The following is a 14,127-nucleotide window of genomic DNA, read 5'->3' as shown; positions in this document are numbered from 1 at the left end:
AGCGGGTCAGGCCAGGTACCAAGGTCCCTCTTTACGGACTCTTCCCATGTCGCCTCCCTGCTCAGGGACAAGCGTCTCACAAGCACATTTCCCAGGTGTCACAGTCAGTGCTGTGCGCGACAAGCATGCCCTCCACTGCGGGCCCGCTAACCGCCTTCTCCCTCCCACCAGGGCGACTCAGGTGCACCGGGCGAGCGTGGTCCTCCCGGGGCTGCAGGCCCCATGGGCCCCCGAGGTGGAGCTGGACCCCCAGGCCCCGAAGGAGGGAAGGTGAGCGGTGGGGACCTGCGGCCACCCATTAGTGCCGGCGCAGTGGCCTCCCGGCGCTTACCGTGTCTCCTCCACCCCAGGGCGCTGCTGGCCCCCCTGGGCCACCCGGCTCGGCAGGTACCCCTGGTCTGCAGGGGATGCCCGGAGAGAGAGGAGGCCCCGGCGGCCCCGGCCCCAAGGGTGACAAGGTAGGATGGCCACGCAGGTGCCAAGGCCAACCTGCTCCCAAAGCCACCCTGTGGTCCTGAGGCTACGACCACACCCTGGGCAGCCTCCCGGGGTTGCTCCTGGGCCCATTCCAGCCATGACGCTGACTTCTGCTCGACAGGGCGAACCAGGCAGTGCAGGTGCAGATGGAGCCCCGGGGAAGGATGGTCCCAGGGTGAGTGTCTCTATGACCTGGAAGTTTCTCTCCTCCACTTGTACTTGCTGTAAAACCTCATCATGATGGCCTAGACCGTATTTGGCCACTTTCTGACCACTAGGAAGGCCCACATGACATGAATGTTAAAATTCCTGGCTTATATCTGTCATTACCTGATGGTCCGACCGTGACATGAGAATAGAAAAATCTCAAAAGTCTGATAAAGGTTAAAAGCTAAAGTCATAATGAGTCACTAACATCCAAGATAATCAATAGTGTTCATGAAGGAATCTTTTGATTTGATGAACACTGTAATTCTGTGGTATAGTCAGACCGTGGGCATCAACCTACCGATAGAAAATACACACAACTTACGCTAACCTCAAAGACACCAGCTTCTAGAGCTTATACACACATTCCCGCGCAAATGAGAATGCGCACAACGGCTGGGCCGGGGTCAGCTCTGGGGATGGTACCAATGCCAGTCGCTTGGTTCTGACATGGTACAACAGTTGTGTAGATATTGACATTCAGGGATGCTGAGAGAAAGGCTCATAGGATTTTCTTGTATCTTCTTTCGCAACCTCCTGGAAGGCATAACTATTTCAAAATAAAGGTTAAAAACAAACAAAATAGAAAAACATTACCATCAATTCTATCCCCGTTCGCAAACACCTTCTAGATATGACTACAGCCAATAAGCATGATTGGTGCGTCATTACGTAGATGTTATATTCATGGTGGATGCCTTAAAGAAATTCACACAAATTTCACTTTTGACAGATTTGATGGGTAAGCCATCATCCAATTAAAAAACCCACCTAATCTAAAAAAAATAAAAATAAAAATAAAAAATAAATAAATAAAAATTTCAAAAAAACCACCTAATATCTCACTTAGGTAACGTAGGTAAAACTCTACTATTTGAAGATGCCAATTTGAAGATTTTAATATGTGTATTTATATTCTGAGTATTTAAACATTTTGGATCATCAAGCTGTTGACTAAGGCAATGCATTTTAATTTTTAAAAAGATACTATCGTAAGATGTTATGTCACATCATTATCTTCTGCAATGGAAAGAAAAATGAATCAATAAATTGCCCCTGGAAAGGAGAAAAGAATGAGTGGGAACTATCAAAAAGGGAGACAGAACATGAAGACTCCTAACTCTGGGAAACGAACAAGGGGTGGTGGAAGGGGAGGAGGGTGGGGGGTGGGGGTGACTGGGTGACGGGCACTGAGGGCGGCACTTGATGGGATGAGCACTGGGTGTTATTCTATATGTTGGCAAATTGAACACCAATAAAAAATAAATAAAATAAGTAAAAACTGAATCAATAAATTGCCCCTGAATCCATTAGAGGCAGCCCCCTCGAAGCTCATGGTTCTTAAGCTCTGCAATATGTACGCACCAAGTGAAGCGTATCGTTGAAGCCAGAAAACAAGTCCTATTATCTGGTTGATCAGATCAATGCTGTGTCTATATACTCTGATTAATAGGAAAGAGGATGCTTTTTTACCTCTAAAATTAAAAATGTATTTCTATTTTCTTCAGGGTCCTACCGGTCCCATCGGCCCCCCTGGCCCAGCCGGTCAGCCTGGAGATAAGGTAACGCGTAACACTACCTAGAAACAAACACACACAGAAATGCCCCGGCTTCTTTAGACGCAGAGCGATATTGTCTTCCTCTTTCTTCAGGGTGAAGGTGGTGCCCCCGGCCTCCCGGGCATAGCTGGTCCTCGCGGTGGCCCCGTAAGTGAGAACGAGGCCTCAGGTTACTCTTGCGCCCACCAGGCCCGAGCACTTCCTCAGCAATCCCGCCCCAGGACCTGAGTCTCAGCCGTGGGAGACCGTTTCCTTAGGCCAAAGTTCTTAGATCTAAAATTCACGAGAGAGAGTTTTAAGTCACACCTTCTCTCCTGAATAATTCTGGAAAAGAAATAAAAAATGGCACGAATAATGCTCATTTGTAAGTATTTGTTAAACCTGCAGGATCTTTGCCTGAGGCACCTTCTAGATCTAAAATCCTCTGCCTTCAGGGTCTGCAACTCAGGACAGATACGGAGTAAATGGCTTTAATTAATTAGTTGACTGATTTCCCAATTAACCCTTTTACTATACTTTTAAATTCTCACATGTTTAGAATTACAGATTGCATGTGTCAAACACTTCCAAATGCTCAGATTGCTTTCCTGGCAAATAACCTCACAGCCGGAGGGCTCTGGGGTGCACCCTCGGCGCCTCGTTGAAGAGCGGGGAGTCTTCCAGAAGCTACCGGTGTAGGCCGCCGAGCGGGGAGGCGGGCGGTGCCGTGTCCCGTGGGAAGGGCACCAACGGGAGCGTGTTTCCCCCCAGGGCGAGAGAGGTGAGCACGGCCCCCCGGGACCCGCCGGCTTCCCCGGAGCTCCCGTGAGTACCGTCCGGGTGTGGGGCGGGCCCGGCCGCTGGCTCCCTGGGCCCCGGGCCGCCCTCCCGTCCCTGTCCGGCTCTCACCCCCCTTCCCCTGGCGGGCGGGGATGGGAACACCGCCCCACTTACCCGCGTTGGGAGGCGCTCGTGGCGCCCAGGGCCCGGGGTGAACACGCCCTGGAGATGTTCGACGTCCCCCTGTTGCAAGATGATACAATCAAAACGCTCGGGCCTGGCCCTTCCCGAGGGTCCCCCGCGCTCACCTGCCCCACAAGTGGCGCGCTTGGACCTCCCCTGGGGAGGCTTCCCTTACCAGGCCTTGGCCTGTCTTCCGAGAACCTTCTTTTCCAATCGTATGGCACCGTCCTGCCCCCCCAAGAATTCTAGTTTCTGCAGAAAAACTAGGATGAGCCACGTGCACGGTGAAGGCCGCGGCTCACGGGCTGTCGTTTCCCACCTCAGGGACAGAACGGCGAGCCCGGCGCTAAGGGCGAAAGGGGCGCCCCCGGCGAGAAGGGTGAAGGAGGCCCCCCCGGAGTGGCAGGGCCCCCCGGAGGAGCCGGGCCTGCGGTGAGTACCCTCGTGCTGCCCAACGGCGGCCCCGGGCGGCCGGACGCCAGGCCTCGGGGGACGGGCCCAGCCTCAGGGAACGGCCTGAGGTGTCCTGGCCACGCCACAGTCCCGTCCCCTTGACGTCGGTTTGTCGTGCACTGGGGAGCCTGGGGTAGAGGGTCGCCACGCGGCTTCGTCAGCGCACCTTGGCCTGGAGGAGCCCGACGGTGACCCGACGCAGGGGCACGACTGATGGTCACCATAAGCAGAGCCACCGTTTCTTGAAGGCTTAGTGCTTCTTTCAAGTTTTGATCTTGGCGGTTTTCTGATGAACCATTTCTACCTCCGTTCCATACAGGGTCCCCCCGGTCCCCAGGGTGTCAAAGGTGAACGTGGCAGTCCCGGCGGTCCCGTGAGTATCGGTTCTCCCAGCCAGCGTCCTCCACCCCACTACGCAGAAGCACTGCTCAATTCCCATCCATAAAAAACTGCCTTGAAAGTGCTAGATCCCTCATGGGGGATCCCGAACAACTACAATCCCCCAATCATAAAGGTTCTGTGTAAATTCCAAAAGGAAAAAAACAAACCGTGAATAATCCCAGGGTGGAAAACGGATCCCATTTCTTATACTTTATATGTGTTTTTTGTACTTGATTATTCATCCTGCTTGACTTGTGGAATTCAAAAATATGTTGTCATTTCCCAGGGTGCCGCTGGCTTCCCTGGTGGTCGTGGTCTTCCTGGCCCTCCTGGCAATAATGTGAGTTTTTTTTTAAATATTTTTTCTTTAGTCCATAAAGAATATTCACATATGCGTAGGATGAGAAACTTACCCGTTGCTACTACTCTTTGTATGAAATCCCATGTAAAATGCAGGTAGAAGAGGGAGATAAAAGAGGGAAGAAACATTCATTGTTCCATTGCAAACTACTCAAATTTCAAAAAATGTCCTTGTAGGGTAACCCAGGCCCCCCAGGCTCCAGTGGTGCTCCAGGCAAGGATGGGCCCCCCGGTCCACCCGGTAACAACGGCGCTCCTGGCAGCCCTGGGGTGTCCGGACCTAAAGGTGATGCTGGCCAACCCGGTGAGAAGGGATCGCCTGGCCCCCAGGGCCCTCCGGTGAGGGGTCTCTTGCTCTACTGATCCACAATACCGTTTTGTTTTTAATTATGGATTCAATAGAGGAAAACACAGTCACATAAAGAAGGACCAAGCCTTTATTATTTGCTCAACAGGGAGCCCCAGGCCCTCTCGGAATTGCTGGGATCACCGGGGCCAGGGGTCTCGCGGGACCACCAGGCATTCCAGGTCCTAGGGGAAGCCCAGGCCCACAGGGCGTCAAGGTGAGCGTGGCCGTCTTTCACTGCACCCGGTTTCCTTTGATAGCCCTCGGACAGCACGTAACCGTAGCAAGCGCGCGACGGACACGTTTTCCTGTAAAAGATGCAAATTCTTGATATTTTCAGGAAGCATGCGTAGTATAAAAAGGCTGCAGAGCAAAAACAATGGACGTCGTAGGGCAGCCTCGAACGTAGACACTAATAAACTGGTATCGCAGCAAATATCCTGCCACCTCGAATACCCCTGTTATGTTGTGAGCATTTTACTTTGCTGACTGTCCGTTTTAAAGAGGGAAATTTTAGGTAGTTTTAGGAACAGATCCAATTGACCTTTAATAAAACAAAGTTTTGGGGATCCCTGGGTGGCGCAGCGGTTTGGCGCCTGCCTTTGGCCCAGGGCATGATCCTGGAGACCCGGGATCGAGTCCCACGTGGGGCTCCCGGCATGGAGCCTGCTTCTCCTTCCTCCTGTGTCTCTGCCTCTCTTTCTCTCTCTATGTCTAACATAAATAAATAAGTAAATAAATCTTTAAAAAAAACTTTAAAAAAATATAAAATAGAAGTTTTTCCTTGAAAAACGAGCACACCTCATATTATATTAATTGATTATTAAAGTAAGTTTTAAAAAGCTTAAATTTTTTTATAAAGTAAAACAAAAAACGATAAAATAAGTCAAAGTAAAATGTCTTTTATTTCTTTGTGTGCAGGGTGAAAATGGGAAGCCAGGACCCAGTGGTCACAACGGAGAGCGCGGTCCTCCCGGGCCCCAGGGGCTTCCCGGCCTGGCCGGCACGGCTGGTGAACCTGGAAGAGATGTAAGTACCAGCTCTTGGGAAACGTCAGGCTGTCCAGGTCGTACCTGGTCACTTATTTAAGCACCGGTCGGGCCGTGCCCTCGTGTCAGGAGCGTAAATATTGCCAAAGCTCCCCTTGTTTCTTAATGACAGATCCCCCTTCTGTGACAATTTAGAACGATGTTAACTAATAGTTACCAGAGATTGTGACGGCGAAGGGTGAGCGCACCAGGGGAATGGAGGCCCGGGGAGCCTTTCCTTAGATTGCAGGTTTCCGTTATCAGCTTATGTCACGGTTTCTCCAGCTTTTGTCGCCTGTGTCCTAAGGGTTTTCTCAGACACCTTTCCCCGACCACATCCCCCGTCTCACGTGGGGGAGACACACGGGCCAGAGGCCTCGGCCTGCAGCCCCCCCATGACCGCCAAGGGCCACAGGCACCGCAGAGCTGAGCCACAGGGTCCTGGGAGCGCCCTGTCATCCTGGGGTCACGGGTGGGCCCGGGCTGACCTGCCCCCTTCTCTCCTCCAGGGAAACCCAGGCTCCGACGGGCTGCCAGGCCGCGACGGCGCTCCGGGCGGCAAGGTAGGGGCAAGCGCCGACTGGGCGGCCTCCCCCGGCCCGCGGCTGCCCCCACTCGCGGGCCCCACTCACGTGTGCGCCCTCCGCAGGGTGATCGTGGGGAGAACGGGTCTCCTGGCGCCCCGGGCGCCCCCGGCCACCCCGGCCCCCCCGGCCCCGTGGGCCCGGCGGGGAAGAGCGGCGACCGAGGCGAGACGGTGAGTTTCCTGTGCTTCCCCGGCTCCTCTGAGGGCCCGGGGGTGGGGGGCGCGGGGTGGCCCACGTGCGAACCGAACCACCTGCCATCGTTTCTTCGGGTTTCCTGCGACCTGTCCCTCAGGCAGCTGTGCTGTTTTAGAAAAGGGCTCTGGTAGGTTCGGGGCCCCAGCCCACGAGGAGCCACCACGGCTCCTTGTGGGCCGTGGCCGTGGTGCCTGGAGGGGCGAGGCCCATGTGGCCTCATCAGCCCTCCTGCCTGGGCCGTGCCGGGGAGCCCGGACAGCGCCGACAAGGACAAGGTGACCTGGATTGTCACAATCGCCGCGCCCCCGGCAGCCCGCGACCACGGCACGACCACAACACTGACTCTGAGCGAAGGCAAAGCTTTCTCAGTGACCCGCGATCGCCGTGTGTTTGTGTTCACGCAGGGCCCCGCTGGTCCCTCCGGCGCTCCTGGTCCTGCAGGCTCCCGAGGCCCCCCTGTGAGTGGCTCTGCTTCCCCTCACCCTGCGTGCGGTGGGACACGCGCCATGCCCCGGCGTGTTGGGGGCGGGTGGCAACACCCACCGCGGAGGAACAGAACTGTGACTTCCTTTTGCTGATGCGGAAAGCAATTCCAAATGTAAAAGCTCCTTGGGGCCGAGGACCCACATAGCAGTTACTGGCCTTTCGTGGGATTATTAGCCCCACGTGGGAACTACCCGAACAGTCCCCATCACTGCACGCGCGGTGCCGGCGGGAGTTCCAGCTAGCAGGACGTCCCCGATGGTCAGCTGCTCTAGGTCCTGTTCTGTTTTCCCAGTGTGTGCGCGTGTTCTTGACCTTGACTTGAACTGTGTCTGTAAAGGGTCCCCAAGGTCCACGCGGTGACAAAGGTGAAACCGGTGAACGTGGCCTTAACGGCATCAAAGGCCATCGAGGATTCCCCGGTAACCCAGGTGCCCCAGGCTCTCCGGTAAGTGTGTCGGCTTTGTCAGCAAATCCCCTCTGGTGTGTGTGAACTGCAGAGCGAGGCAAGTCTGAGAGACCAAAAGGGGAAGACTGCTCACCTTTAGAAGTGTGTGCAAAAGGAGGTGAGCGTGGGTTCGAGGGCTTGTTCGAAAGAGCTGTTGGCATGAGGCAACGGGGAGATTAAGGTGAAGGGAAATCACACTCCGTCACCCTCCCTGTGGCTTTTATTTGATGTTGGATGCACAGTCTCCTACATCTCCTACAAGTCTCCGTTCATACTGACCCTTCTTTTCCTCACAGGGTCCTGCAGGCCACCAGGGAGCAATCGGTAGTCCAGGCCCCGCAGGCCCCAGAGTGAGTAGCATGGAAAGAGATGGGCAGACCCATGTTTTTAAGATGTTCTAGCAGAAAAAAAATAATTAATTAATTTTAAAAAATGTTTGGGGATCCCTGGGTAGTTCAGCGGTTTAGCGCCTGCCTTTGGCCCAGGGCGCGATCCTGGAGTCCCGGGATCGAGCCCACATTGGGCTCCTGGCATGTTGCCTGCTTCTCCCTCTGCCCGTGTCTCTGCCTCTCTCTCTATCTCTCTCTCTCTATGTCTATCATGAATGAATAAATAAATAAATAAATAAATAAATAAATAAAATTTTAAAAATGTTCTAGCAGAAAGGTATTCTAACATTGTGATCTCATGATCATCTTTTAGGGACCAGTTGGACCCAGTGGACCCCCTGGTAAAGACGGAACAAGTGGACATCCAGGTCCCATTGGACCACCAGGCCCTCGAGGTAACAGAGGAGAAAGAGGATCTGAGGTAAGACATCACTTACACATACGTGTATTTAATGTGCGACAGCCCTCGCTTTTCAGAAACACTTGGTAAGATTGGCCCCACGAGCCAGCGAGTGAGGCCCAGTACAGGCATCCTTGTAGTGTGGCAGATGAACAGGGACTTGGAGGCAGTGTCCGCCCCAGTGAGGCTCCTCCGTCGGCCTGTAGCAACCAGGGGGGAAAGATCATGCCCACGGTTTGCTCAGAGAGCAGGTGGGTCAGAATAAGGACGAAGCCCGATTAAGCAAAGTTACCCAGCGCTGCTGTCACGCTGGAGGCCTCACAGTCACGATCATCATGCCGGCAAGCGTGTGGCCCACCTTCTCCAACAGCTCCCGTGGCTCCCCCGCAGCTACCAGGGCCGTCATTGCCGATACCTTCCTGTCGCACATCTCTGGCGTAGGTGCAGTAAGAACCTCTTCCCCACAAGTTACACGTCTGGTCGTTGAGACACAAGTGAGCGATCAGCCCAAAGACACAAAGCCAGTGACAAAAGTGGGATCAGAATCTGGGGGTCCTCGTCAGATTCCCTCTGTCCCGTCAGAGTTAGAGGAGTTGACATCGTTTGTTGCAAAGGAAGCAAGATAGGGTACAATGTGTGCTCTGGCTCCGCTGATTTGTACACAGTGAATCTCACGGTAACGAGTCTATTATAACCGGTATCATTCGGTCACAAAACAAATGGACCTTCCTTGAAATGATTATGATGACGTATTGATTGTTTGTGATGCATTTTATCAGCCTAGCAACACACCCTTCCAGCGGAGAACGGGTCCCCCATGACGCCTGTGCTTTCCGCCCTAGGGCTCCCCCGGCCACCCAGGACAGCCAGGTCCCCCCGGGCCTCCTGGTGCCCCTGGACCCTGCTGTGGTGGGGGCGCTGCCGCCCTGGCTGCCGCCGGAGGGGAGAAAGCTGGCGGGTTTGCCCCCTATTACGGAGATGAGCCAATGGATTTCAAAATCAACACCGAGGAGATTATGACTTCGCTCAAATCCGTCAGTGGACAAATAGAAAGCCTCGTTAGCCCCGACGGGTCCCGCAAACACCCCGCTCGGAACTGCCGGGACCTCAAATTCTGCCATCCAGAGCTCAAGAGCGGTGCGTGGAGGGGCTCCCAGCCTCTGGCAAGGGGTGCAGACACTGCTGTCGGGGGACGGCGTGGGGGGGAGCACCTGCTGGGGGCAGGACACATACCATAGCACACGTAGCGCTCACAGGACGTGGGTTGGCTCGAATCCACTTAATGTTTTAAGCAAGCAGACACTGCAGGTAGACAAAATGTGACATGAATAACCAAAATAGCCCAAACGTAGGAAAATTCCTGGACAATTTTGTAGAAATTTTCATACAAGTCCTAGTTTGCTCTATTCCTGCATATCAACCCCAAGCTGTCTGAGTCGTAACGCAACCTGGATCCCTGTGTGTTCAGGATAAAATTTATATAACTTGATACAGACATGATTTGTGGTTTAACTTTTGCAGTATTTATCGAATGGGATTAATTGTGTGATAAATCTAATTATTAGCTTTTTTCATATTAAATGAAAAATCCCAGACTCCTATAAAATTAAATCAAATATTGGTAATGCTGTAAGAGTTAAGAATATACTGGGTTAATCCTTTCTGAAGGGCAAAAATTACTGGAGGCTCTCAAATACCTTGACGTGGGACATTGCCTGTGTTAGGAGTCATTTCTGAAAATTACTTAGGATAGAGAACAACCATCAATCACAGGGACTTCGGGTTAAACCCAACGGCATAAATATAGATTAGACGAAAAGCTCACATTATTTAGCAAGACTGCACTAAATAGACAATCATCTTAAAAAGAGGGAGAGATTTCAATGAACACAATGCACCAACCAGATGTCTCGGCCTAGTATCATCAGCCTTGTTCAATATCAAGAAGTTGTATTTTACTCCAGCGTTTTTTAACCCTCGTGGCTCATTCTGAGCTTCGCAATCCCAGGGAAAGCTCCTGGGTCACGCTCTCCCATAAAACACAAGCACACTGCAAGCAGCCTTATGAATGGGCACAAACAGGGACACCAACAGAGTCCCTGTGACCCAAACTCCACGGCTACGTGTATAACCAAGTCCCGTTATTCTCTCTCGTGACCATTCAGGAGAGTACTGGGTTGACCCCAACCAAGGCTGCAAGTTGGATGCGATCAAAGTATTCTGCAACATGGAAACCGGGGAGACGTGCCTGAATGCCAGTCCCGGGAGCGTTCCCCGGAAGAACTGGTGGACAGATTCTGGTGCTGAGAAGAAACATGTTTGGTTTGGAGAATCCATGGATGGTGGCTTCCAGGTAATAAAGGATATACCTTTTTTTTTTTTTAAAAGTAAGTCATTCCTACTTACCTGACTTTTTTGGTTCCTCCTAAATCGTTCATCACAAAGCTAAGTTAGAGAAAAAAAAAAAAAAAAAAGCTAAGTTAGTTAATAAACAGAGGAGCCCAAATGGTTTTATATATTCGGGTGATACCTTTATGACTTTATGACTTCTCTCCCAAAGCTAAGTTAGATCGAATTATTCTTTGTACGCACCCACCTTTCTCTCAATTCTTGACACCTTTGTTACTGTAGAGCTATATGTCATACATGCAGTAAAAACATATTCAGATGTAAAATATTCATACATAAAATACATGAAGAACCTACGTTACGATGACCATACTACCGCGCACGAGTCCTCAGGACCTACGGTTGCACCTAAGATGTCTGATCCCTTTTGTTTGTCCCCATCACAGTTTGGCTACGGCAATCCCGAGCTGCCTGAAGACATCCTCGATGTCCAGCTGGCATTCCTCCGCCTTCTCTCCAGCCGGGCCTCCCAGAACATCACGTATCACTGCAAGAATAGCATCGCGTACATGGATCACGCCAGTGGGAATGTAAAGAAAGCCCTGAGGCTGATGGGGTCAAATGAAGGTGAATTCAAGGCTGAAGGAAACAGCAAATTCACATACACAGTCCTGGAGGATGGTTGCACTGTAAGTAATAACATTTTTTGAAGCATGGATCACAACGATCTCAGCATTTCTAGTTTAAGCACACTGTTGTGAAAAGAACTAAAAAAAATACCGAGGGCGAACGTTTGGTGTGAGGTACATAGAATCTACTGATTCATTGCGGGGAATCTTAAATACCCCACACACGAGATATCGATCTTCTCAACCTCCAGGTGAAACTAACTGAAATCAGTAGAAATTTCAATTCTTAATATAAACTTTATCAGATAATCTGGGTGGTTACTGTACGTTCTGCATAACAGTTGTTCATCTGGAGTCGCTCTAAAATCTCTGCTCACTTTTTCACGTTAAAGGTTAGCTTCGAATCTATTCTTCGTTATCATTTATAAACAAAGGGAGACTTTGCTTCTAATGTTAGCAAATTCCATTATGAGAGACTTACCCACTTTTCAGTAAACCAATCGTATACCTGGTAGCAGTGACCAGACAGGAGCAGGCCTCCTGAGACTCTCTGCTGGGTGGACCTAAAGCTCTATAAGGCTCTTGGTTAACAATATGGTTTATTAGGCACCTGGGTGGCCTAGTCAAGTGTCCAACTCTTGACTTTGGCTCAGGTCATGGTCTCAGGGTTGAGGTCAAGGCCACCGTGGGGCTCCGCACTGGGGGTGAAGCCTGCGTGAGATTCTCTCTCTCCCTCTTCCCCTCCTCCTTCTCCCCTCATGTGCACATGCTCTCTTTCTCAGTCTCTAAAAAAAATAAAAAATAAAATAAAATAAATATATATAAATAAATATAAATATATTATATATTTATAAATAAAATATATATAAAATATATAAAATAAAGTATATATTTTTATTAAATATATTATAATATATATTATAAATATATATATAAATATATAAAATTTAAAAATATATATATATGGTTTATTACCCGGGGTGATTCTAGCTTTAAAATGGAACGGGTCTCATATGCATGGAACATAGCCGGGGAAGTTGGCACCTCCCTTAGAGCACGCTGGTTTTCTAAGCTTGATCACTCAGAGGAAGTATCTAAGTAGTTGTAATGGCATGATCACTTACATTTTTTTTTTTTTGCTCTTTTTTACAGAAACACACTGGGGAATGGGGCAAAACAGTCTTCGAATACCGAACACGCAAGGCTGTGAGACTACCTATTATAGATATTGCACCCTATGATGTTGGTGGTCCTGATCAAGAATTTGGTGTGGACGTTGGCCCTGTTTGCTTTTTATAAACCAAACTCTATCTGAAACCCCAGCAAAAAATTTCACACTCCATATGTGTTCCTCTCGTTCTAACCTTGTCAACCAGTACAAGTGACCAACTCAATTCCAGTTATTTATTTCCAAAAGTTTTGGAAAAAAGTATAATTTGGCAAAAAAAAAGATACCTTTTTTTTTTTTTTTTGCTGTTACACCAAATACAGTTCAAATGCTTTTTGTTCTATTTTTTTACCAATTTCAATTTCAAAATGTCTCAATGGTGCTATAATAAATAAACTTCAACACTCTTACAATAACACTGTGTTATATTCTTTGAATCCTAGCCCATTTGCAGAGCAATGACTAGGCTTACCATTAAAAGATAACCTTTCTTTCTGAAATAGTCAAACATGAAATTAGAGAAGACCTCCCTGTTTCAACTACCTCAACCTGGTCAGAAATACAGATGAATTCTAGAAGTCCTGGAAGATGAAAAAAATCATAAATTAGCAATAATTTCCTAAAATATTGATAAAAAAGTATAGTACGAGAATTTAAAGAAAAAATTTTTTTAAATCTACGATTTTAATCTTGGATATCAACTGCTTTTAAAGGTGCTTTTCTCCTTTCTTGTCATTGCTGAAATGGTCAAGATTACCCACATTTGGGAAGGCTTTAAAGACACATGTTATGGTGCTAATGTACTTTCACTTTAAAAACTCCAGGTCAGAATTGTTGCCTTGCATTCAAAACATAAATGCACACCATCTTTCAAAAAAATTTATTGCCGTGTCACTTCAGGGGACTCTCTCTCCCTTGATCCTGTAAAAGTCAACAACAACAACAACAACAACAAAAAATTATGGGGCTGCTTTTGTCACAGTAACACAGAGAATGTGCTGAAATTTAACTTTGTAAGCTTGTATGTGGTTGTTGGTCTTTTTTTTTTTTCCTCCAGACACCCATAATAAAATATCATAATAAAACATTCCTGGTTTTCGTCACTTTTCGTAGATATAAGAAATGCATGTGTACACGCGAGAACCCTGGTGATCTTGAAAAGACGTATGGAGTTCGAACTCTCTAGCTTAATAAGGCAATGACCTCAAGAATGTGAGGTCATACGCTATGTTCAGAAGAGATCTGATGCTCAGTGGGGACTTGAGGATTTTTAGATTGTATTTAATGAAATTCTTGGGGTCTACTGGAAACTAAGAGCATTCTCTTTGAGTCAATCGCTGGAAATTACAACATAGGAAATTCACTTGTCCCCAAAGTGAGAGTAATCAGGGAGGACGATGCTGGTAATTTATTGCAAGGAAGCAGGGTCTGGCAGACTAGACATTAATATTAAGAATAATCGCAAGTTGGGGCTTTTCTATCACTGCTACACACTGTTCATTGTTCTCTTGGCCCTTTTCCACCATCAAATTTTTCTTCTTTTAGTTACTGTGAACATGGTCTTGCACGTTTGACTTCATAGTTCGAAGCTTGCTTACTCTCTATGGCTTATGGTATTTTATATTGTATTTTATATAAGTATTTTATATAAGTTTTAGATAACCGAGGAGCAAATATAAATCTTAATTTTGCAGATGGGTAAACTTCAATATAGATCTACATGGGT

The 14,127-nt window shown here is 48.9% G+C and overlaps 1 protein-coding gene and 1 long non-coding RNA gene across 2 annotated transcripts in view; one reads left to right on the top strand and one right to left on the bottom strand.

Moving 5' to 3' along the window:
* The window catches only part of COL3A1 (collagen type III alpha 1 chain), a 37,874-nt gene extending 25,057 nt beyond the window's left edge, over positions 1–12,817 (top strand). The window contains exons 30-51 of the mRNA XM_072811274.1: positions 172–270; positions 351–458; positions 599–652; positions 2,193–2,246; positions 2,337–2,390; positions 2,994–3,047; positions 3,510–3,617; positions 3,958–4,011; positions 4,306–4,359; positions 4,557–4,718; positions 4,835–4,942; positions 5,647–5,754; positions 6,263–6,316; positions 6,403–6,510; positions 6,940–6,993; positions 7,359–7,466; positions 7,763–7,816; positions 8,169–8,276; positions 9,098–9,392; positions 10,421–10,608; positions 11,051–11,293; positions 12,386–12,817. Coding sequence (XP_072667375.1) covers positions 172–270; positions 351–458; positions 599–652; positions 2,193–2,246; positions 2,337–2,390; positions 2,994–3,047; positions 3,510–3,617; positions 3,958–4,011; positions 4,306–4,359; positions 4,557–4,718; positions 4,835–4,942; positions 5,647–5,754; positions 6,263–6,316; positions 6,403–6,510; positions 6,940–6,993; positions 7,359–7,466; positions 7,763–7,816; positions 8,169–8,276; positions 9,098–9,392; positions 10,421–10,608; positions 11,051–11,293; positions 12,386–12,532 — 2,376 coding nt within the window. The 3' untranslated portion in view covers positions 12,533–12,817. The remainder of the gene's footprint in view (positions 1–171; positions 271–350; positions 459–598; positions 653–2,192; positions 2,247–2,336; positions 2,391–2,993; positions 3,048–3,509; positions 3,618–3,957; positions 4,012–4,305; positions 4,360–4,556; positions 4,719–4,834; positions 4,943–5,646; positions 5,755–6,262; positions 6,317–6,402; positions 6,511–6,939; positions 6,994–7,358; positions 7,467–7,762; positions 7,817–8,168; positions 8,277–9,097; positions 9,393–10,420; positions 10,609–11,050; positions 11,294–12,385) is intronic.
* On the bottom strand, positions 8,594–11,134 carry LOC140624426 (uncharacterized). The gene is made up of 4 exons (XR_012023906.1): positions 11,005–11,134; positions 10,662–10,700; positions 9,489–9,557; positions 8,594–8,731 (listed from the first exon to the last, which is right to left on the bottom strand). It is a non-coding gene; the product is annotated as an uncharacterized lncRNA (long non-coding RNA).
* Positions 12,818–14,127: the final 1,310 nt, after the last annotated feature.

This window comes from Canis lupus, chromosome 34 (genome assembly GCF_048164855.1).
Source record: "Canis lupus baileyi chromosome 34, mCanLup2.hap1, whole genome shotgun sequence".
Taxonomy (NCBI): Eukaryota; Metazoa; Chordata; class Mammalia; order Carnivora; family Canidae; genus Canis; species Canis lupus.
This window is presented reverse-complemented; position numbering and strand designations above follow the sequence as displayed.